Genomic DNA, 23,218 nt, shown 5'->3' on the forward strand with positions numbered 1-23,218 from the left:
TCAAACCCACGAACCGTGAGATCATGACCTAAGCGAAAGTCAGACGCTTAACCGACTAAGCCACCCAGGCGCCCCTAAATGGATTTTTTAAAATTTTAAAATGGGAAAAAATTTCACATTAATAAGCGAACACGTGTTCAAATGTAGAGGAAAAAGTCTTGCATTTTAAAAAGTATTTTATATAGGGACACCTGGGTGGCTCAGTCAGTTAAGCACCTAACTCTGGATTTCAGCTTAGGTCATGATCTCATGGTTTGTGGGTCCGAGCCCTCTATGGCGTTCTATGCTGAGAGCTGGAGTCTGCTTGGGATTCTCCCTCTCTCCTAATCTCTCTGCCCCTCCCTCACTCCAGCACACACATACACACACACACACACACACACACACACACACACACACATTCTCTCTCTCAAAACAAATAAACATTTAAAAAATAAATAAGTAAAATAAAAAGTCTTTTATATAGAAAAAAGACAAGTATGGATTTTAAAAGAATAAGGCCAAATACAATTTTGAACTACTTTTTTAAGTTTAAAACAAAATGGTATAATGTTTAGCATACATTACATTTAAAGAGTAAGGTTCTCATAAACATTTTAAATTAAGTAAAAATATTTAAAATGTGTTTCATGGTCTATTGCTACTAATTACATTCTTCATAATTTGAGAAGGCTGACAATTATTATCCCTCTGAAAGGCTTACACTCAACAAAATTTCACCTGTGTCTTTTCTGTAAGACAGTTCATAACCCTTTTTGATGGAATATCTCCCAAAGACTAGTGTTCCAAGGGTGATATTTTAGGAAATACTTGCTGGACAGTCAAATGGTCAAGATGCTCTGGATGATCCTTATAATATAAAACATGCTTGAAGACTGTTCCTTTGTTTGAAGATATAATTTCTGGGATAGGGAGGTAGAACAAAGTATTCTTTAAACCTTTGGGGTTTTTTTCCTTCTCAACTTTACCTACGATCTTTGCTAGAAAAGAACAGCCTTTTTTCATTTTGTCTGCAAGCTGGCATTGTTTACCAGGAGTCTTTAAAAGACAGTGGGAGAGAGAAAAAGAGAGAATGAGAATGTGTGTGTGTGCTCATGCTCACATGTATGTTCTGTGGTGGCCTACCTGTGTATTTTCAGATTAGCAGAGAATTCAAGGTTGCTCTAAATAATGTTGATTTCAAATATGAGGTTTCATATTCTCTTTAATGTGCATGTATTGTTTGCCTTAATGGTTAAAGGCAGATATATCCTTAAGGCCCCTTTAATGACATATTACTAGTCTCTGTATACTATGGTATGCAGTCTTATATTAATGAAAGCTAAAGAATCTCCATTCGCTACCATCTAAGCCCTTTTGGGTTTTTCAGACTACAAGGCCTCTTCAAATAACTATTTCCCTAAGTTTATTACTGTGCTGAAAGTTCTAACATTTTCAAGTACCCATTTTTAATATCTCAAAATCTGATGAATAAGTCTGCTTACTAATTACATATTCCCTATGATTTTATCATGAACCTTCTCAGTCTTTGGATTTCTACAATGCATAAAAAGTTTATATTTAAACAGAACTCTGTTAACCTTTTTGATGTTTTAGTTGAGATTTTTCTGAATAATTCAAAATCTCACTCAGTCTTTTGAAAGTTTTAATGACCAGAACTGCAAAAAGTACTCAAAAATATACTGCAAAAAGTATATAAATATACTTTTATATAAAAGCAAAGTTAGTTTCTAATTTTTTCCAATTTCAGACAGAAATTGTAATTCACAGGGAGAACACGCTATTTTCAAATAGCCTGGCTCTTCTGTTTATTACTATATTCTGTACATTAATATTGTGTTATTTTTCTATATAATATATAATTATATAATGTATTATAATTTATATATTATGTAGCTTATATATCTTATATATATAAGTTATATATAATTTTCTATAACTTATACATATTATATGTAATTTATATATAATTATGTGGGACTTTGTCCATGAACAAAGAAAACTATTTGATTCACAATTAAAAGTCAATACTATTTTTTAATTTTTGTTTTTGTTTCCTGATGTGGTTTTAGTAACATATATGGCAGCATAACTATGCTAAGAAACATGTTGATAGAGAATTAAAAAAACCTGAAAACCACTAGTAGTGAAATTTTAGGCAAAGAAACTAGTTATGTAGCTACTGCAACTTATTCAAATGGGTTCAAAAACTGTTCAAGTATGATTATGATAGAAATACAAATAAAAGGGGGCCCAGGTAGCTCAGTTGGTTAAGTGTCCAACTTCACCTCAGGTCATGATCTTGCAATTTGTAGTTTGTGAGTTGGAGCCCCTCATCATGTTCTCTGTGTTAGCACAGAGCCCATTTCAGTTCCTCTGTCCCCCTCTTGCTGCCCCTCCCCCAACTGCTTTCTCTCAAAAAATAAACATTAAAAAAATACAAATAAATGGACAAATATAAGAACCATTTCATTTTACGTAACAGGCCCATAATTCCGTGGCATGCAATGCTCATTCAAGGCACTTACTGCTATTTGTAATCTTATATTTAATTCTGTATATATTTGTATAACATCTGTATTTGCCAACGAATATAAATATCATGAGAGATGGGAGCTTACTTGCTTGTTCATATTTTGGTATTCGGTTTGTACACGGTGCTTGGCCCATAATTAGCACTCATTATAAAAACTTACAGTGAATGGCAAGAAATTCATTATGTGTGATAGGTATAGAAGAGAAATCAAAAGGAGTGCTGGCTCTTTGAACAAATGGCTTTTTCTAAATATGAGGCAGAGAAAGTGAAAAATGTGCCTGCGTCATCTTGCTGTACCTGAAATTAAAAAGTGCTTAAAAACTGATAGGGACATGCCAAAACAACATGAAGAGACTCCCTCTGATTACACTGGAGAGTACACTTCTTTACAAAGGAAGAGAGAGAGAATCATTTTCAACCATCAGGGTAATACTATATTCCAATAAGAACCATTGAGTAAAAGCTGGGAAACAGAATAGTCACACAATTCTAAAGTATCATCCCATGGATTACTTACTGCTTACAAAGGGGAAAATATTAACCTTTAGGGTGGAGAATTCCTGTAGACACCACTGTAAACAAGGAATCCAATTTAATACAACCAATAATGGGACAAACTAACATCATGTGCTTCTTGCTATATAACACTGAAAAAGACTTAATGATTTAGTATTCTTATCAAAAATATCTAACCTGCATCTAATCATGAGGAACATTTCAGACAAATCCTAAACTGTGAATATTCTACTTTCTACAATATAACTGACATGAACATCTCAAAAGATTTAATGTCCTGACAGACCAAAACAAACAAAAAAGCAAAGGAAGTATTTTAGGCTAAATGAGACTAAAGAGCCATGACAACTGGGGTGCCTGAGTGGCTCAGTCAGTTAAGTGTCTGACGTTGGCTCAGATCATAATCTCATAGTTCCTGAGTTCAAGTCCCTCATCAGGCTTTGTGCTGACAGCTCAGAGCCTGGAGCCTGCTTCAGATTCTATGTGTGTGTGTGTCTCTCTCTCCCCATCCCCAACTTGTGCTCTGTCTCTTTCTCTCTCTCAAAATTATTTTAGTATATGTGCTGCCGAAGCGAGCACTCTCTCAAAATTAAATAGACATTTAAAATTTAAAAAAAAAGAAACATAACAACTAAATGAATTAGGGGGGAGAAACCACTCAGCTATAATGGACATTAATGGGACAACTAAAGAAATTTGAATATGTATTATATACTGACACCGTAATATCAACGGTAAATTGGTTGATAGTATTATACTGTTGAAGAGAATACCCCTGTTGCTAGGAAATGCTTGAAGAATTTAGCAACTTTTCTGTGGTTTTAATTTTTTAAATAAAATTTCAGAAAATATTTTTAAACAGCAATGCCTTCAAAATAAAAATTTCTGAATCTACACATCTGATAAAACACTTACAAATGAATTTAGTAGGGAGAAATAATTTTGAAAGAAAGATGAGTTCATCTTGGGACATCTTGAGTTTGAGAGGAGGAGGACCACGTAGGAATATACTCAATAGTCCCACTTATTCTACAGATATTCCTCTACTAAGAGCCAGGTACTGTGCTCAGTCCTGGAGATACACTAGTCAAAACAAAACAAGCAACAATAGCAACAACAAAATCAGAAAAGTTCACTGTCCTCATTGATTTTCATGGTGATAGGAAAAACAGAGAATACCCAAGTAAACTAATAAATAACAAACTTATATTTACGGACTGTTAAGAATGTAGCATGTGAAAAAAATAACAAGTGCTTTAAAAAATTGGACCTTCAGTGAGGAGGTCAAGGTGTAAAGAAATATGTATTTATAGGTAGTTTTTTAAGTTAGATTTCTTAAAAAAATATGTATTTATTTTTGAGAGAGACAGAGCACGAGCAGGGAAGAAGCAGAGAGAGACAGAAACAGAGAAGACAAAGCAGGCTTTATACTAACAGCATGTAGCCCCATGTGGGGCACAAACCCACAATCTGTGAGACATGACCTGAGCCAAAGTCGGACACAAAGGACTCAGCTACCCAGGTGCCCCTTAAGTTATATTTTTTTTGAACCATGGAATTCAAAGACTTTTTTTGAAAGTTTGACCATTTGAAAACTTAATATGTATTTTAAATTAGCTTAATTTTTAAAAACATTGTTTAGCAATGTTTTGTTCTTTTATAAATGCAAACTGGTAGGTATGTTCTATTCAACACAAAGAAACTATATAGCATTAATGAGCTATGGGACCACAATATTTTTACATGACAAACTTGTGATTACATAGTATGTAATTTTTCTTCAAAGCACTTACCACAGTTTTAATTATATATTTATTTGTATGTATTTCTTAGCCTCTCCAGAACTGAGTGTCCTCTTCTATAAGATAAACTTGTTGAACTAATTCTGATTTCCCTTTTAGCTCCAAGAGATTGTGTTCTGATGAAAATATGTGTAGAGGAAATAATATTAAGATAGCAATTTTTCTTATAAAAGGGGCTTGTTTCCCTTCTTACCTGGTGACAATCTGAAATACAATTGTAAGGACCAGACCAGTAATGGACAGTGCACATCCAATCTTGGATATGTAGTCGAGTGATTCAGGATATTTATAATTCTTTTTGAAACTCTGAAAAATAAGTTAAGACTCATATTTTTAAGTAATCATTCCTGAAATGTCTATGAAAGTCAACATCATAAAAAGTTACATTGGTCAAAATAACCAGAGAGTTGCCAGATATGTCTTTTTATAAAACTGTTGATATATTTTAAAAAGAAATAAATTAACCTCTTTTCTCTAAGCAGTTTATATGAATTAGAGTGTTGAAAACAGTTATCTAACCAATTCAGTTAATGAAAACATATATACTTTACCTCATTGTTTAAAATCAAGGTTGTTCGGTAGATCTAAATTGGCTAAAGCTACTTCATTTATCCCTTAAATTATTTTTATGTGTAACTATCATCCACGAGGAAATATGCATATCTAAGCTAATGCACTAAAAATAAACTTGCAGAAATGTTTTCTGGACATGGAAAGATGTTCATATAATCCTGCTAATTGTTTTAAAAAGGCAGTTTTATTGTTGTCCAATATACCTATATCTAGCCCAGTATTTTAATATATATTCATAGATAAGTATATTCTGTGGAGAAGTAATAATGGAGGTCACTGGGTGGTTAGGATATATATAATATTTTTTAAAATAATTTAGAAAATTAGAAAGTAATATTGACATAACATAAAAGAAATGTAGAAACATTTTAAAAACATAGATTTCTCTTAACTGCCAGTACCCCATATCATACCCTATATCTTGAAATCATATCTCTTCTCCAGAGGTTACTTTTTTTATGTACTTACAAATATTACCTATGTCTCTTGAACAAATATATAGCAGTTTGTTATATTTTAATCTGAATTGCTATTTTACTTTTTAAATTTTTAAATGTTTACTTATTTTGAGAGAGAGAAAGAAAGCACCATGTGCATGTGTGTAGGGGAGGGGCAGAGAGAGAGAGAGGGAGAAAGAGAATCCCAAGCAGGCTCCCTCTATCTGTGCACAGCCCAACACAGGACTTGATCTCATGAACTGTGAGATCATGACCTGAGCCGAAATCAAGAATCAGACATTTAACCAATTGAGCCAACCAGGCACTCCTGAATGGCTATTTTAATTCAAGATGTCATAAACATTTTTCCAAATCAGCATATTTCTGTTTAACACATAAACTTGCATACCTTATGCAATAAATATGTATTTTTTATAGGAAGAAAATAAAACTAAAATAATTTTTATTTCTAAAAATTAGAAAACAAAGACTTCATGTTATTTCATGTGTATAGTATATTGACTAAATACTAAAGAATCATAGAATATACACAAATATTCAAAGCTTAGAAATCATCTATTCACTAACAGCCTATCTGCTCCTATTTTGAATACAATTCGAATCAACCTTTTTAAAAATCTGGCAACCCAGGACACCTGGGTGGCTCAGTCGGTTAAGTGTCCAACTTTGGCTTAGGTCATGATCTTACAGTTTGTGGGTTTGAGCCCCATGTCGGGCTCTGTGCTGACAGCCGGCTCAGAGCCTGGAGCCTATTTCAGATTCTGTGTCTCCTTCTCTCTCTGACCCTCCCCTGCTCACACTGTCTCTCTCTCTCTCGGAAATAAATAAAACATTTTTTTAAAAATCTGGCAAACCAAACTAATTACAAATGTGAGTGGTAGGCATTGAGGCTGACTCAGACATTACTGAGAAAAAATAGCTGAAAGCCTGATCTCAGAAAAGAATAAAAATAACTATGACAATGTATTATGTATCATTTAATATATATAGCAAACCAAGCTTTACACATCTACTGAATGATACTAATGATCTTAAAGGTATCAAAAAAGTTAAATTTTTATCTTTACCATTTTTTGATTAAGAAAGCAGAGCTCTCTGTAATATGTTAGAAAATAATCAAAATCAATTAAAATAATAAAGATTTGACAGTTAAAATAAGAAAACTATAATTTCACACCTGTCAGAATGGCTAAAATTAACAACTCAGGAAACAACACATGTTTGTGAGGATGTGGAACCCTCTTACACTATTGGTGGGAATGCAAACTGGTGCAGCCATTCTGGAAAACAGTATAGAGGCTCTTCAAAAAATTAAAAATAGCTACCCTATGATCCAGCAATTAAACTACTAGGTATTTACCCAAAGGACACAAAAATGTTAATTTGAAGGAGTACATGCTCATCAATGCTTCTAGAAGCATTATCAACAATAGCCAAATTATGGAAAAAGCACATATGTCCATCAACTAAGGAATGGATAAAAAAGATGTGGTGTGTGTCACACATACACACAATGGAATATTACTCAGCCATCAAAAAGAATGAAATCTTGCCATTTTCAAAGACATGGATGGAGCTAGAGTGTATTACGCTAAGCAAAATAAGTCTGTCAGAGAAAGACAAATACCATATGATTTCAGTCATTTGTGGAATTTAAGAAACAAAACATATGAACATACGAGAAAGGGGGAAAAAAGAGAGGGAGGCACACCATTAGAGACTCTAAACTATAGAGAACAGAGAGTTAATGGAAGGAAGATGAGGGGGGATGGCTAAATTGGTGATGGGTATTAAGGAAGGCACTTGTGATGAGCAATGGGTGTTATATGTAAGTGATGAATCACTGGATTCTACTCCTAAAACCAATATTACACCATATGGGGGTGCCCAAGTGATTCAGTTAGTTGAGTGTCAGACTCTTAATTATAGCTCAGGTCGAGATCTCATGAACTGTGAGATCAAGCCCCAAGCTGGGCTCTGTGCTGACAACATACAGCCTGCTTGGGATTTTCTCTCTCGCTCTCTCTCTCTCTCTCTGCCCCTGGCACACATGCACATGTGTATTCTCTTTTTCCCTCTCTCTCCCTCTCAAAAATAAATAAATAAGCTTTAAAAAAAGGAAATGATGGGGCGCCTGGGTGGCTTAGTCGGTTAAGCGTCCGACTTTCACTTAGGTCATGATCTCGCGGTTCGNTAAATAAATAAATAAAAATTAAAAAAGGAAATGATATAAAGACTGTAAAATAAATGCAGAAAGGAAGGAAGGAAGGAAGGAAGGAACCTATCTCAAAAACTTTTATAAAGCAAGTACAGAGGAGTTAATATGGCAGAGTAGTATAGGGACCCTGAGCTTGTCTCATCCCTGAAATGCGGCTAGATCAGCATCAAACCATTTTGAACACCAAGGAAACTGACCTGAGTATTAATGCAACAATTGCATAATTGGAGCCAGACGACTTGGCAGGTGTGGAGAGATGAACTCAGGGAAAGAAAAGACAGAGAGCCACAGAGGGTAGGGAGCTCTTTTCACAAAGAGAGGAAAGAAAGAGAAAGAAAGGGGAGGAGTGCAGCACAGTGAGACCATGCAAGAAAAGCACTTCCCCTAACAGTACCTGGAGAGAAAGAAAGAGGAAAAGGTCAAAATACTCACAGGAGACTGAAAACAATCAACACCACTGATGGGGAGAAAGAAGAGGTTTTCAATACCGCCAGGATTCTATAAACAGTGGAGTCCAAAGTCTGAAGTTTCAGAGCTCAGTGTTCTGGTACGGAAGTAGAGCAAATCCCCAGGATTTGCCAAGAGGAAGCAGTGCAGTGTGAGGGGTCTGTATACCACATAAGGAGAAGTGGTTCCCCGTATTGGAGTGCATGTGGTAGAGGCCATATGGGCTCCCTGTAGGCAAAAGTCCCAGTGGACCTGGAGGGTGGCCACGTTTATTGATATAAGAACAAAGTCCCTAGAGTGCAGAGAAACCTAGTGCAGGCAGTGTGATGTGATTTGCCATAAACTCCGTGCCTCTGCCACTGTGCAATCACAGGAACATTTTCTGGGGCAAGCCAGATTTTGGCCATAGTATAGTGAGACCCTCTTGCAGAGACATGGCACAGGTCCAAGCCAAAGGGCTCTCTGAAGTGTGGGGTTTTGAAACACAGCCCCATCTGAGGTAAAACTCTGGAAGGAGGTGCCACCTGGCAAGTGGATAGCTTGGACAGGGACAGGGTGCAGGTGGGGAGTAGATGGAAGCCTAAGACAAAGGAGGATGCTTGATAGCAAGTCATGAGGCTGCAGGGTTCTTGTGCCAAATGTGGATGAAGTCATTCTCACTTCTAGCATTTCTATGCATGCACACACACGAATCGACCCTAGTGTGCTAAGCAGTGCCACCAAGTGGAGAAGAGAGCCGTTACACCAAGCCCCGCTCACCTGAACCCTCCAGGCACAACCCCCAGAGGATCAGCACAAATCCCTTCCACCTACTTATTAGTCTACACACCATAATATGCTGCAAAGATTTCGTTCTAGGGGAAACTGGATGTAACCTCATTCAGGTTTCATTCTGTTTGCTGGTTCATTTATTTGCTCATTTTCTTTATTTCTGTTTTTGCTTAGGTTCTTTTCTTTCTTTTATTTCTCTTTCCTGGATGCAGAAAGAGCAAATTCTTTGTTACTTTTTATTCTACTTTATTTTTTTCTATTCTATTTTATTATTTAAATTTTTTTTAAATTTTCTTTTCTCTTTTTTCTCTATTTATCAAGTTTCTCTCAACTCAAAAGAAAGAATAGGAAGAAATGACAGCCAGGGATTTAATCAATACAGATATAATTATGTCTGAACTAGAATTTAAAACCATGATCATAAGAATACTACCTGGGGTTAAAAAGCATAGAAGACACCAGAGAATCCCTTTCTGCAGAGATAGAAGAACTAAAATCTAGTCAGGCCAGTATTAAAAATACAATATCAAATGCATGCCATGATGACAAGGATGGAAAAAGCAGAGCAGCAAATCAGTGAAATAGAAGAATAAAATTTCAATAAATTATTGAAAATAATGAAGCAGAAAAAAAGAGGGAAACAAAGGTCAAAAATCAAGATACAAGACTTAGAGAATTCAGTGACTTACTAAAAAGGAATAATTTTTAAATCACAGCAGTCCCAGAAGAGGAAGAGAGAAAAAGGGGCAGAAGGTTTATGTGAGGAAATTATAGCTAAAAACCTTCCTAATCTGGGGAAACATACAGACATCAGAATCCAAGAAGCACAGAGAACTCCCATTAGTCAACAAAAACTGATCATCACCAAGGCATATCATAGTCAAATTCACAAAATACATAGACAAGGAAAGAATTATGAAAGAAAAAAAAAGTCCTTAACCTACTAGGGAAGACAGATCAGGTTAAAAGCAGATCTTTTCCCCAAAATTTGGCAGGCCAGAAAGAAGTAGCAGGATATATTCAATGTGCTGAATCAGAAAAATATGCAGCTAACCTTTCTTTATCCAGCAAGGCTGTATTCAAAAGAGAAGGGGAGATAAAGTGTTTCCCAGACAAACAAAAACTAAAGGAGTTCATGAACACTAAACCAACCCTGCAAGAAATTTTAAGGGGACTCTTTGAGTGGAGCAAAAACAAAACAAAACAAAAACACCAAAAGCAACAAAGACTAGGAAGGGCCAGAGAACATCACCAGAAACACCAACTCTACAGGCAACACAATGACACTAAATTCATATCTTTCAATAATCACACTAAATGTAAGTGGACCACATGCTCCAATCAAAAGACATAGGGTATCAGAATCGGTAAGAAAACAAGACCCATCCATATGCTGCCTAGAAGAGACTCCTTTTAGATTAAAGACACCTGCAGATTGAAAGTAAGAGGATAGAACCACCTATCATGATAATGGATGCTAAAAGAAAGCTGGAGTACCCATACTTATACCAGACAAACTAGATTTTAAAACAAAAACTGTAACAAGAAATGAAAATGAAAGGCATTATATCATAATTAAGGGGTCTGTCCACCAAGAAGAGCAACAATTATAAATATTTATTCCCCCAACTTGAAACACCTAAATATATGAATCAATTAATCACAAACATAAAGAAATTCATACATAATAATACCATAATAGTATGGGACTTCAAAACCCCACTTACAGCAATGGACGGGTCATCTAAGCAGAAAATCAACAAAGGAAACAATGGCTCTGAATGACACACTGGACTGCATGGACTTAACAGATATATTCAGAGCATTTCATCATAAAGCAGGATAATAAACGTTCTTCTTGAGTTCACATGGAACATTCTCCAGAATGGATCACATCCTGGGTCACAAGTCAGCCCTGAACAAGTACAAAAAGATTGATATCATGCCATGCATATTTTCAGACAACAACGCTATGAAACTTGAAATCAACCACAAGAAAAAAAATGGAAAGACCACAAATATGTGGGGATTAAAGAACATTCTACTAAAGAAAGAATAATCTAACCAAGAAATCAAAAAGGAAATGCAAAAGAACATGGAAGCCATTGAAAATGAAAACAAAACTTCCGGAAGAAGCAAAGGCAGTCATGAAAGGGAAGTAAATCACAATTCAGGCCTTCCTAAAGAAGGAAGACATACCTCAGATCCACAACCTAAACTTACACCTAGAGGAACTGGAAAAAGAACAGTAAATAAAAAGCCCAAAACCAGCAGAAAGGAAATAATAGAGATTATATTAGAAATCAATGATACCAAAATTTAAAACAAAACAAAACAAAAAAACAGTAGAACAGATCAACAAAACCAGGATCTTGTTCTTTGAAAGAATTAACAAAACTGATAAACCCCTAGCCAGACTGATCAAGAAGAAAAAAGAAAGGACCCAAATAAATAAAATCACGAATTAAAGGGGAGAGATCACAATCAAAACCACAGATATATGAACAATTATAAGAGAATATTATAAGCAATTATATGCCAACAAATTGGGCAATCTGGAAGAAATGGACAAATTCTTAAAAGCATATAAACTACCAAACTGAAACAAGAAGAAGTAGAATATTTAAACAGACCCATAACCATAAATTGAATCAATAATAAAAAAGTCTCCCAACAAACAAGAGTCTAGGGCCAAATGGCTTCCCAGGGGAAACTACCAAACATTTGAAGAAGAGTTAACACCTATTCTTTCGAGGCTGTTCCAAAAAATAGAAATGGAAGGAAAACTTCCAAACTCATTCTATGAAGCCAGCATTACTTGATTCCCTAACCAGACAAAGATCCCACTAAAAAGGAGAATTATAGACCAATGTCCCTGATGAACACGGATGCAAAAATTCTCAGCCAGATACTACCAAACCAAATCCAACAATACATTAAAAGAATTATTCACCACAATCAAATGGGATTTATTCCTAGGTTGCAGGGATGGTTCAATATCTGCAAATCAATCAATGAGATACATCACATCAATAAAAGAAAGGATAAGAACCACATAATCCTCTCAATAGATGTAGAAAAAGCATTTGACAAAATACAACGTCTTTGCTTAATAACAACCTTCAAGAAAGTAGGGATAGTAGGAACATACTTCAAGATCATGAAGGCCACATACAAAAGACCCACAGCTAATATCATCCTCAATGGGAAAAACTGAGAGCTTTCCCCCTAATGTCAGGAACACAACAGGGATGTCCACTCTCACCACTGCTGTTCAACATGGTTTGGAAGTCCTAACCTCTGCAATCAGACAACAAAAAAAATAAAGGGCATGCAAGTCAGCAAGGAAGAGTCAAACTTTCACTCTTCATAGACAACATGATACTCTACATGGAAAACCTGAAAGACTCCACCAAAAAACTTCTAGAACTGATACTTGAATTCAGCAAAGTTGCAGGATAGAAAACCAATGTACAGAAATTGGTTGTACTTCTATACACCAATAATGAAACAACAAAAAGAGAAATAAAGGAGTTGATTCCATTTATAATTGCACCAAAAACTGTAAAATATCTAGAAATAAACCTAACCAAAGAAGTAAAATATTTGTACACTGATAATTATGCAAAAGTTATGAAAGAAACTGAAGAAGACATAAAGAAATATAAAAACATTCCATGCTCATGGATTAGAAGAATAAATATTGTTAAAATGTAACAATATACACATTCAACACAATCTCTATCAAAATAACCAGCATTTTTCACAGAGCTAGAGCACACAATTAAAAAATTTGTATGGAATCAGAAAAGACCCCAAAGTAATCTTGAAAAATAAAACCAAAGCTGGAGACATCACAATTCTGGACCCCAAGCTTTATTACAAAACTGTAATCATCAAGATAGTATGGTACTCACACAAAACAGACACATAGATCAACGGAACAGAATAGAGAATCCAGAAATGGACCCACAAACATATGGCCAACTAATCTCTAACAAAGCAGGAAAGAATGTCCAATGGAAAAGACAGTCTTTTCAGCAAATGGTGTAGGGAAACTGGACAGAAACATGCAGAAAAATGAACCTGGATTACTTTCTTACACTATACACACAAAAAAATTCAAAACAGATGAAAGACCTAATTGTGAGACAGGAAACCATCAAAATCCTCAAGGAGAAAACAGGAACAACCTCTGGCCTCATCCATAGCAACTCCTTACTTGCCTAGAGGCAAGAGAAACAAAAGCAAAAATAAACTATTGGAACCTCTTCTAGATAAAAGTTTCTACACAGTGAAGGAAACAATAAAAACTAAAAGGCAACTGATGGAATGGGAGAAGATATTTGCAAATGACATATCAGATAAAGGCTTAGTATCCAAAATCAATAAAGAAGTTAACAAACTCAACACCCAAATATCAAATAATCCAGTGAAGAAATGGGCAAAAAACATGAACACTTTTCTAAAGAAGACATCTAGATGGCTAATAGACACATGAAAAAATGCCCAACTTCACTCATCATCAGGGAAATACAAATGAAAATCACAATGAGATACTACCTTAAACCTGTCAGAATGGCTAAAATTAACAACTCAGAATATGACAGATGTTGGTAAGATTTCAGAGAAAGGGGAACCCTTTTGCACTGCTGGTGGGAATGCAAACTGGTGCAGCCACTCTAGAGAACAGTGTGGAGTTTCCTCAAATAATTAAAAATAGAACTCCTCTATGACCCAGCAATTGCACTACTAGGTATTTTATCCAAAGGATACAAAATACTGATTTGAAGGGACACATGCGTGTCGGAGGCTGGCTCCGGCAGGTCCAGGGGTCCCTGAAAGATGGACGGTGTTGGCGAGAGAGTGAGAGAGCCCCGGAGATTCTTTCTGATCACCAGGCAGGCATCTCTGCTCTGACTGGGGCTCAACTTTAAGTGTTTTGGAGATGGCACAGAAGTGGTATTTGCCTTAGACAATGATTTCTGATAACAAACTTCTTTGATATGTAAGAATTTCCCAGAACATAGACTTGTAGGAGATTCATGCATAACCTTTATCAATAGTGATTGAGGTAGGGGATTTAGATGCTTATCTTATGGGGAAGGAAGGCATCTTTAGCATACCAGACAATGTTTTTAGCATAAGAGGGTGAAGTTACTTCTCTGTGAGCAGGGGTCAAACAGGTCTTTCAGGAGATACCTTTGCTCTCATAACCACAAAAGAAGTTCCTCAATAGGTTCCTTCACCCTCCCTATGCAATAGGGAGTAATCAGCATATACAAGGCCAGAAAATGCTCCAGGCAGAAACAAATGGGTGGGGGTAGATATTTGCCCTTAACTCTAAATTAGGCTCTTTGCCTCAGGGCCAGACTCAAGCCCCCTTTATTATGTAAGTCTTAGATCTTCAAGACCCTTAGGAAGAGCCTTTTGACAATCATCCACAATGCTATCATCTGAAGTCTCTTTGGAAAGGCAAGGACATGCCTTTCCTTATGAGCAGTCTGTGTGGGGAATATCGGTCTGATCTGGAATATTGTGAGACCTGGTCAATACCAGCAGCCTCATTTCCAACATGAGCCAGTAGTAGCAGAAGGAGATGCCAGTTTTCGTTCCTCATGGCAGGAACTGTGCAAATACTTGCCATTTCCTTGAGGTGACTGCCATCCAGAGAGGCCGGTGCGGCTCCCGGCACATGCACCCCAATATTTATAGCACCACTATCAACAATAGCCAAATTATAGCAAGAGTCCAAATATCCATTGACTGATGAATAGATAAAGAAGAGGCGGTATGTATCTATATATGTACTATATATACCTATATATGTGTATATAAGTACCACATATACCATATATAATACCATATATATACCATATATTATATATATGTGTATAAATAGGTAGATGATAGATGATAGATAGATAGATAATGGAATATTACTCCACAATCAAAAAGAATGAAATCTTGCCTTTTGCAACAACATGTATGGAACTAGAATGTATTATGCTAAGCAAAATAAGTCAGAAAAAGACAAATATCATACAATTTCACTCATATGTGGAATTTAAAACTCAAAACAGATGAACAAAGGGGAAGCGAAGGAAAATAAGATAAAAACAGAGAGGGGGGCAAACCATGAGAGACTCTTAAATATAGAGAATAAGCTGAGGGCTGGTGGAGAGGAAGTGGGTGAGGATAAGCTAAATGGGTGATGGGTATCAAGAAGGACACTTGTTGGAATGAGCACTGGGTATTATATGTAAGTGATGAATCACTAAATTCTACTTCTGAAACCATTATTACACTATATGTTAACTAACTTAGATTTAAATAAAGTTTTTTAAACAAATAAATAAAAATTTATACAGTAAAAAAATTTTTACAAAGCAAGTTTCTATCATTTGATATCCTATGTTGTGCAAGTATGTTCTGACCTCTACTGGCATCCCAAATATGGCTAGTGGAGAATGGAAAATATCTGCTTTTCTCAGGAAGATTCATAGTATTAATAAATTTAAGACACTACATCCCTCTCCATTCCATTACACATAAAAGCATTTCATCAAGTGTAAAAACTAACATTTTTTATTTTACCAGAATAATACATTTCTGAAAATAGAACAAACAAAAGTTCCTCTCCTAAAAGAGTCAGCCTAAGAATTCCCAAAGGTACACTATTAGCTGCACACCAGAGCTAAGTGTTATCAGTTATTGTACAGGGTAGCTTTGGAGTTAAAAGATATAAGAAATATACTGATAGATGGATGGATAAGGAAGATGTGGTATATTTGTATGATGGACTATTATGAAGCCATAAAAAAGGATGAGATTGTGTCATTTGCAACAACATGGGTGGACATTGCAGGTATTATGCTAAGGGAAATAAGTCAGACTGAGAAAGAAAAATACCATATGATTTCACTCATGTGAAATTTAAAAAAACAAAAACACATGAATCAACAAACAAAAAGCATAATCAGACTTGTAAATACAGAAAATAAACTGATGTTGCCAGAGGGGAGAGGATGGAGGATGAACAAAATGAGTGAAGGGGAGTGAGAACTACAGTCTACCAGTTATAGAATAAATAATCACAGGAATAAAAGGCATAGCGTAAGGAATATAGCCAAAGGTATTGTCATAGCATTGAACGGTGACAGATGGTAAGTTACACTTGTGGTGAGCACAGCATAATGTAGAAACGTATCAAATCACTATGTTGTACATCTGAAACTAATGTAACATTGTATGTCAACTATACTCAAAAAATTTTTTAATTTTTTTTTTGTTTTATTTATTTCTGAGAGAGAGAGAGAGAGACAGCATGAACAGGGGAAGGTCAGAGAGAGAGAGGGAGATACAGAATCTGAAACAGGCTCCAGGCTCTGAACTAGCTGTCAGCACAGAGCCTGACAAGGAGATCGAACCCATGAACCATGAGATCATGACCTGAGCCGAAGTCAGACGCTTAACCGACTGAGCCACACTCAAATTTCTTAAAAATTCCTTTTAAACTATAAGGAATACATAAAGGAACTATGCAACAAATTGGATGAATTCAAGAGCTTTTCCTCTTTTATCTTCTAACATAAACTTAGCAATTTAGATTATTCCAATGGAAAAAGCATTGGGTAACTGATTTAAACTGCCCATCATAGTTAAGCATGTATTAAACCCATCCTCAACATACAGCCTTACCTCTGGCTATAACAACTTCAAGTTTCACATGTTGAGTTACTTGAATGGAGTCTGTCAATTCCTCTTTTGCATACGGGCTCCCTTCTCATTATTAAATGCACAGTGCTGAACTCATCCATCCTGAGACCATACTGCAAAAAGCTCTATTTACTTGCTTTACCAGAACTTCCTTTTTTAGTCATCATTCCATTCCCTGTTTTTCCATGTAATCTAGGTTGAGTATCCATGCAAACCAAGCCCCAAAGTTATCTCCAATTAGTACATACCAGAACTGTGTATAAGGAAAATTCCTGTCTGGAAAAAGATTACTATGTACATCCTTACCATTAATATACCAAAATTTGTTGTATGGTTGCAGTGACAGTAGAAGAATTCATCAGTGCCCTTCTGTTTGTGACAACCTTTTGTGTCCCAATCCTTTTTTTCCAGATTCCAATAGACACAGGCATAGGAATAAATTTGGAAATTTTTGTGGTCATACTGTCAATTGAAAAGACAATTACAACTGATTTCTTTTTAAATACTTAACCAGGTAGAAAAAATCAAATAGGAGAGGATAAGCATACTATAAATCAATTAGGTATGTACTAAGTATAACATCATCATTATAGATTAGGGAGGTGGGGGAAGGATATGAAATTCAAATTAGCTCATTTTGCATTTAGCTAGTCTGACAAAAACATGGGTGGGAGAAGGTGTAAATGAATATTTTCCAAGAATCTTTTACAGAATTTTCCTGTTAAATCACTATTGTACACATGAAACTAATATTACACTGTATGTTAACTAACTGGAATTGAAATTAAAACTTTAAAAACATAAAGGATTTTTTCTGTAGATTTCTTTTGCCCAACTAGCCCTGCTTTTGTAATCAAAAGTGAACTGAATTTTTTTTGCTGTTAGTGGGAAAACTCACCCTTGGATTAAAGAGAATTTCAACAGAAGTTTTCTGATCTTTGGCATCAGTACTGCTTGAGATAATTTTTTGACTAAAATTTGACTCAGTTTTAAAAGTTTTTGATTGGAAAAACTTGCTGTTTTGATACACTACAAAGCCACACGTGTTTCCTGTGAATAAAAAAAAAACCCTAAAATTAACAAATGAACGTAAGGTCAAACAAAAAACAAAGTCCCATGTCATTGTTCAACTGCATGGCTGCTTAATATTTGAGTAAAGGACAGTAAAAATGGTTTGCTGGCTGCATCTTTACTCAATTGCAATATGTAATTAACATATATAGCCTGTGGCTTGCCATTCTACTAACATTAATTTTTTTCCCTGAGTTTCAGATTCCTTACCTTCTAAATGAGGACAAAAACTTCTGCCTAATCCATCTCAAAGAGGTATTGTGAAGATCTCATATGTAAAATAACATCTTGCTTTCTGAAATGCAGCAAGACCGAGTAAACATGACCTTCAGAAAGCCCAAAGCCACGTCTCTTCACCCACTGTTAAGACATCAGACCAGAAACAGCGAGCAAATATTAAGGCAGCTGTGCCTAGAAAAGTGGTCTGTGAGCCCTGTGTTCTGTTTTAAAGGGACTCAGCAGAAACCAGTCTATTCAGCCACAGAGCCAGGAGCTCATGTTGTGCATATTAGGGACTATTTAAGTAGAGCCAGATATTTTCTGTCATCTCTTGAACTATTTTAAAAAATTTTTTTAAATGTTTTATTTATTTCTGAGAGAGAGAAAGAGAGAAAGCAAGCGAGCAGGGAAGGGTCAGAGAGAGAAGGAGATACAGATTCTGAAACAGGCCCCAGGCTCTAGGCTAGATGTCAGCACAGAGCCCGACATGGGGTTTGAACCCACCAACCATGAGATCATGACCTGAGCTGAAGTCAGACGCTTAACTGACTGAGCCACCTAGGCGCCCCTCATCTCTTGAACTATCGACTACTTCATGATAACCACAGGCTTTTCCCAAGGCTGGAAGGTGACATATTTCTTCAGGGGATTGGAAAAAGTGGTCACCTATTCCTCAGCAATCCTAAAAAAGTATGGCCACGGCAGAGGGTTTTGTATGGAGGCTGGCCATGGCAGTGGTCAAACAGAACGACCTGAGGAATGCCTTCTAACACTTGTACAACTGTTGGCATATTTAAAACAGAAGCAACAAAAATAATTACACATTTCAGACTGAATTAATTTTCTAAACTCTGCTTTTACTAGTGATATCAGAGAAACTAAAACACTGGCAGTGAGCCAGCATATTCAGTGTGATTGCAGAGAAAGGCAGACAATGTCCTCACAACTCCTATAATGTCCTCCACAGCCAGCCATGTTGTTCTATCCTCTACCCAGAAATAAAGAGATTGGTTTATGGAGTTTTTCCATGGCACATTGACCTTACCAAATTGTTCCTTCTCAACACTAAATAACAAAGTTAACCCTATAAAATGCAGTAAGGCTTCTTTCCATGTTTTTATAAAAGAATTACATGGTTGACATAGAAGTCAAATCTATAGAAATATATAAGTAAAAAACGAAAGTTCTTGTTTACCCCTCTCCTCATTCCTACAGTATTTTGATCATTTATTAGAAAATAATCACTTTCAACTAGATCTTCAGATTCAATAGAAGAAATTCTATTTACCTATAATTTTTAAAAATCTCTGTATTTCTAGATATACCTCTTGTCAGTTTTTTTCAAGTTTTTATTTAAATTCTAGTTAGTTAACATATAGCGTAACGTTGGTTTCAGGAGAATTTAGTAATTCATCAGTTACATGTAACAGCCAGTGCTCAGCATAACAAGTGCCCTCGTTAGTATCCATTTAGCCCATCCCTCTACCCACCTCAACTCCATCAACTCTCAGATTGTTCTCTATAGTTAAGATTTCCTATGGTTTGCCTCCCACTCCCTCTTTTTTTATTCCCTTCTCCTATGTTCAGCTGTTTTGTTTCTTAAATTCCACATATGAGTGAAATAATATGGTATTTGTCTTTTTCCAACTGACTTATTTTGCTTAGCATAACACACTCTAGTGTCATCCATGTCATTGCTACAGACTGGAGGAAAGACATTGCGACTTATATAACAAATAAAGAATTAGTGTTCAGAGTGCACAAAGAACTTCTAGTGACCAATAAGAAAAAGACAAACAATCCGGTAGAGAAATGATCATAGTGTTCAAATAGGCAAGTCACAGAGTAGAAAATCAGAATGTCTAATAAACACATGAAAAGATTTTCAAGTAAAGGAAGAAAAAAATCTAAGATATCACTGAACTTCCAAGCTGCAAAAGGAATATAAAAATACTTGTAACATACTTATCAGATAGGCAAAAGTTAATCATCTTTATAACATATGAATAAATCTCCAAAAAGGGATGTTTCGTTTTTTTTAAAAAAAAGCAAGTTCCCAAAAAAATTAAATTAAAATTTAAAAAAGCAAGTTCCATACAACATGATACCACTTTTGTAAATATTTTAAATACCTGCAAAATAGAACATTTTATGCATAGATATATAAATATGTAGCACAAGTTTAAAGACAAACATAAAAATGAAGCATACCAACTTCAGAAAGATGTTATTTCTGGGGAGGAGAGAGGGAAAAGATAGGACACAGGATTTCAGGTGTAGCTGTAATATCTTCCTTTTTTTTAGGGGGTCTGAAGGAAACATAGCAAAATTTGACATCAGTTTACCTTGCTGGTGGGTACACAGGTGGGCTTATATTATTTTGTGTACTTTTCTATATGCATGAAATATTCTTTAATTAAAAGAAAAACACAGAAAAGAACAAAAAAGACTTAGATTTAGTCTCTACCTTCACAAAGCATGTAACCAAAACAAAAAACAAATGGGAGCAAAATTCCACAGCATGCCAGACGCACGAATAATACCCCCTTCTTCTTTAGCAGTACCATTATGAATTCTAAAATATGTACTTTCTAGTATTGGATTTTTTTATTCGTGGAGAGAATAAAGTAAATGTGTGTGCCTATTTTGCTTATTATTATTGTCAAAATAATCATTTTTTTAAGACTTTGAAAAGTACCAACATTTCACATTAGACATAAAAATCTCTGAAGGGCCATATGCAATATGATAGGGAGCCCATGGTGAGCACCATAGTAGTAGAGAGAATTAAGTCTCTTGCCACAAGATGGTGATTGTGCCAATTACATAAAATATCCCAAGGCAGGCGCATAGGATGCATCTGAGCCTGTAAGTGCCATGCCACTAGTAAATATGGGCAGAATTTGTGACTATTATTTAATGTATTTTTAAATGTACAACTGACCTGTATTAGCTAGACTTTTGCTAGGAAAGAGATTGTGTCCATGATCAGAGTATTTCAGTTCTGCTCCCAGGGTTTTGAAAAGAAAAAAAAAAAGAAAGAAATCATCTCTATCATCCAGAATAGTAGAGATTGCCATAATTTGTAAGAGGTCAAATGAACTCAAATGCTAATTACTCAGTATGAAACTAAGTAAACATTATTTTTCACTCTGGATTTTAAGTTACTAATTCCATAAATTTGAGGATTTTTTTACTGGAACAAAGTTTGAGACCTACCTTTTGAGGTATTGAGCAAAATTTGAAGTTCAGTCTCTGCGTCTGGATTAAGGTTGTTTGCATTTGTGTCCACAGTTGTGGAACCAGAAATGAGAGAATCACTAGCTCCTGTGAGAGGAAGAAAAGTAGAATTTTAGGTCAACATTTTTGCAAATAGGGCATTATTCATGGTTGATAGAAGAATGCTCTCTGCTATCATAAGTACATAAGACAAACAGCTCACCTTTCTTCACAGAGAAGAGAACACGGGTAGGGCTTGATGAAGTCAAAGGAACAGACTGTAATGCTACATTAGGTTTCACCACTGGCTTGTCACCCAGAGACAAGGAATAAGTCTCCATTTCCTTAATAAGCCTGTATAGAATAAAACATAACAATAATAGTCTAGAGGTTTGTCATAAAAATCAGTGGCATGTGTTCTCTCCCACATTCCGGTAGAAAGGCATGACCACAGAACTCATGTGATCACACAATGTCACAATCAACTTAAAATAATTTATTTTCTTCACCAGAGTCTTGCTTTGTTATATATACTTTTCCTAAAGTTCTGGTGGACTGTTTCCCCTGAAGGATACCTTGTATATAGATTCCAGACAGCTGGGACTCAAGAATGACAAACTTCCCCATAGAAATAATCTTTATTATGTTGCTCTTCACTAAAGGGTGGTGTTGCTACCCATAATTGTTAGGACATGCTCTTCTTGTTTCTCCAATAGGGAAAAACAATTTCTACATATTCAACTGCCTCCTCTCACATGAACCTCTTCGGGTATAAACTCTTGTTAAGTTGGTGATTCCAGAGGCAACAATTCATTTGGAACCATGTAACAGTAGAGTTCTGAGCTCACTGCCTCGGTTATTAACTAACCATTGCAGGTTTCCACAATGTTCTTTTCTACTCTGGATAACTTCAAAGACAGATTAGATGGAAGATGGGAGGGAGTGAGGACAACTTGTCAATTTGGTATTCTCTAAAAAAAAGTCATAAGACCTTTTCTTTTCCTTGTTTGCTGTAAGAAATATTTGTACTATTTCTGTACTTGACAAGACAAAATCTCTATGTCTAAGATAACTGGTTCAGTCTAGTTTTCCCAGAAAGAAGGGATTTCATTAAAATGTAGTTGTTCCATATTCTAAATTTTTATTTTGGCCACTAAAGTATTTTTTCCCTTTCCCCAACTGACATAATAAAGAAATAAATTTTAAAATAATTAAAGATTGCCTTTATAAACAGAATGTGACAATCATTCATATGGAACCATTTGAGTTGGTTTCTCTGTTTTAAATATTTTCCATTCATAACTCCATTTTCTGAATTTTTATCAATTCACACTAAAGAATAAAGAATAACAATCATACTCCACCTAAAGAATAACAATCAGACCCCAGAGCTACTTTCAGCAGGAGGAATGCCTAACAAAATTTTGTTTTAAACTATTTCCCCAATGTCATGAACAACAGGGTTAATTTATGACAGAGCAGAAACTAGAAGTAAAGATGAAACATACAGGTTCACTGAGTCATGTTGATTACAAAGACAACTGCCAACCTTTTATTTTCAAGACTTAATGTGTGTAAGTCAGGTATCACGTTAGTGATTTGCATATATCATCTCAGTTGAGCCTCATAAAATACTTATTGAAGTGAGTCCCACAATTACTCCCATATT

General features: G+C 35.5%; 1 protein-coding gene across 1 annotated transcript in view; it reads right to left on the reverse strand.

The window, feature by feature from the left end:
- ADGRG7 (adhesion G protein-coupled receptor G7) overlaps positions 1-23,218 on the reverse strand; it is a 66,772-nt gene that overhangs the window by 14,707 nt on the left and 28,847 nt on the right. Inside the window, exons 7-11 of the mRNA XM_077774943.1 lie at positions 21,773-21,903; positions 21,550-21,657; positions 17,939-18,090; positions 17,347-17,502; positions 5,048-5,160 (exon numbers count right to left, since the gene is read on the reverse strand). Coding sequence (XP_077631069.1) covers positions 5,048-5,160; positions 17,347-17,502; positions 17,939-18,090; positions 21,550-21,657; positions 21,773-21,903 — 660 coding nt within the window. The remainder of the gene's footprint in view (positions 1-5,047; positions 5,161-17,346; positions 17,503-17,938; positions 18,091-21,549; positions 21,658-21,772; positions 21,904-23,218) is intronic.

This window comes from Crocuta crocuta, unplaced genomic scaffold (assembly GCF_008692635.1).
Source record: "Crocuta crocuta isolate KB4526 unplaced genomic scaffold, BGI_CrCroc_1.0 scaffold6, whole genome shotgun sequence".
Taxonomy (NCBI): domain Eukaryota; kingdom Metazoa; phylum Chordata; class Mammalia; order Carnivora; family Hyaenidae; genus Crocuta; species Crocuta crocuta.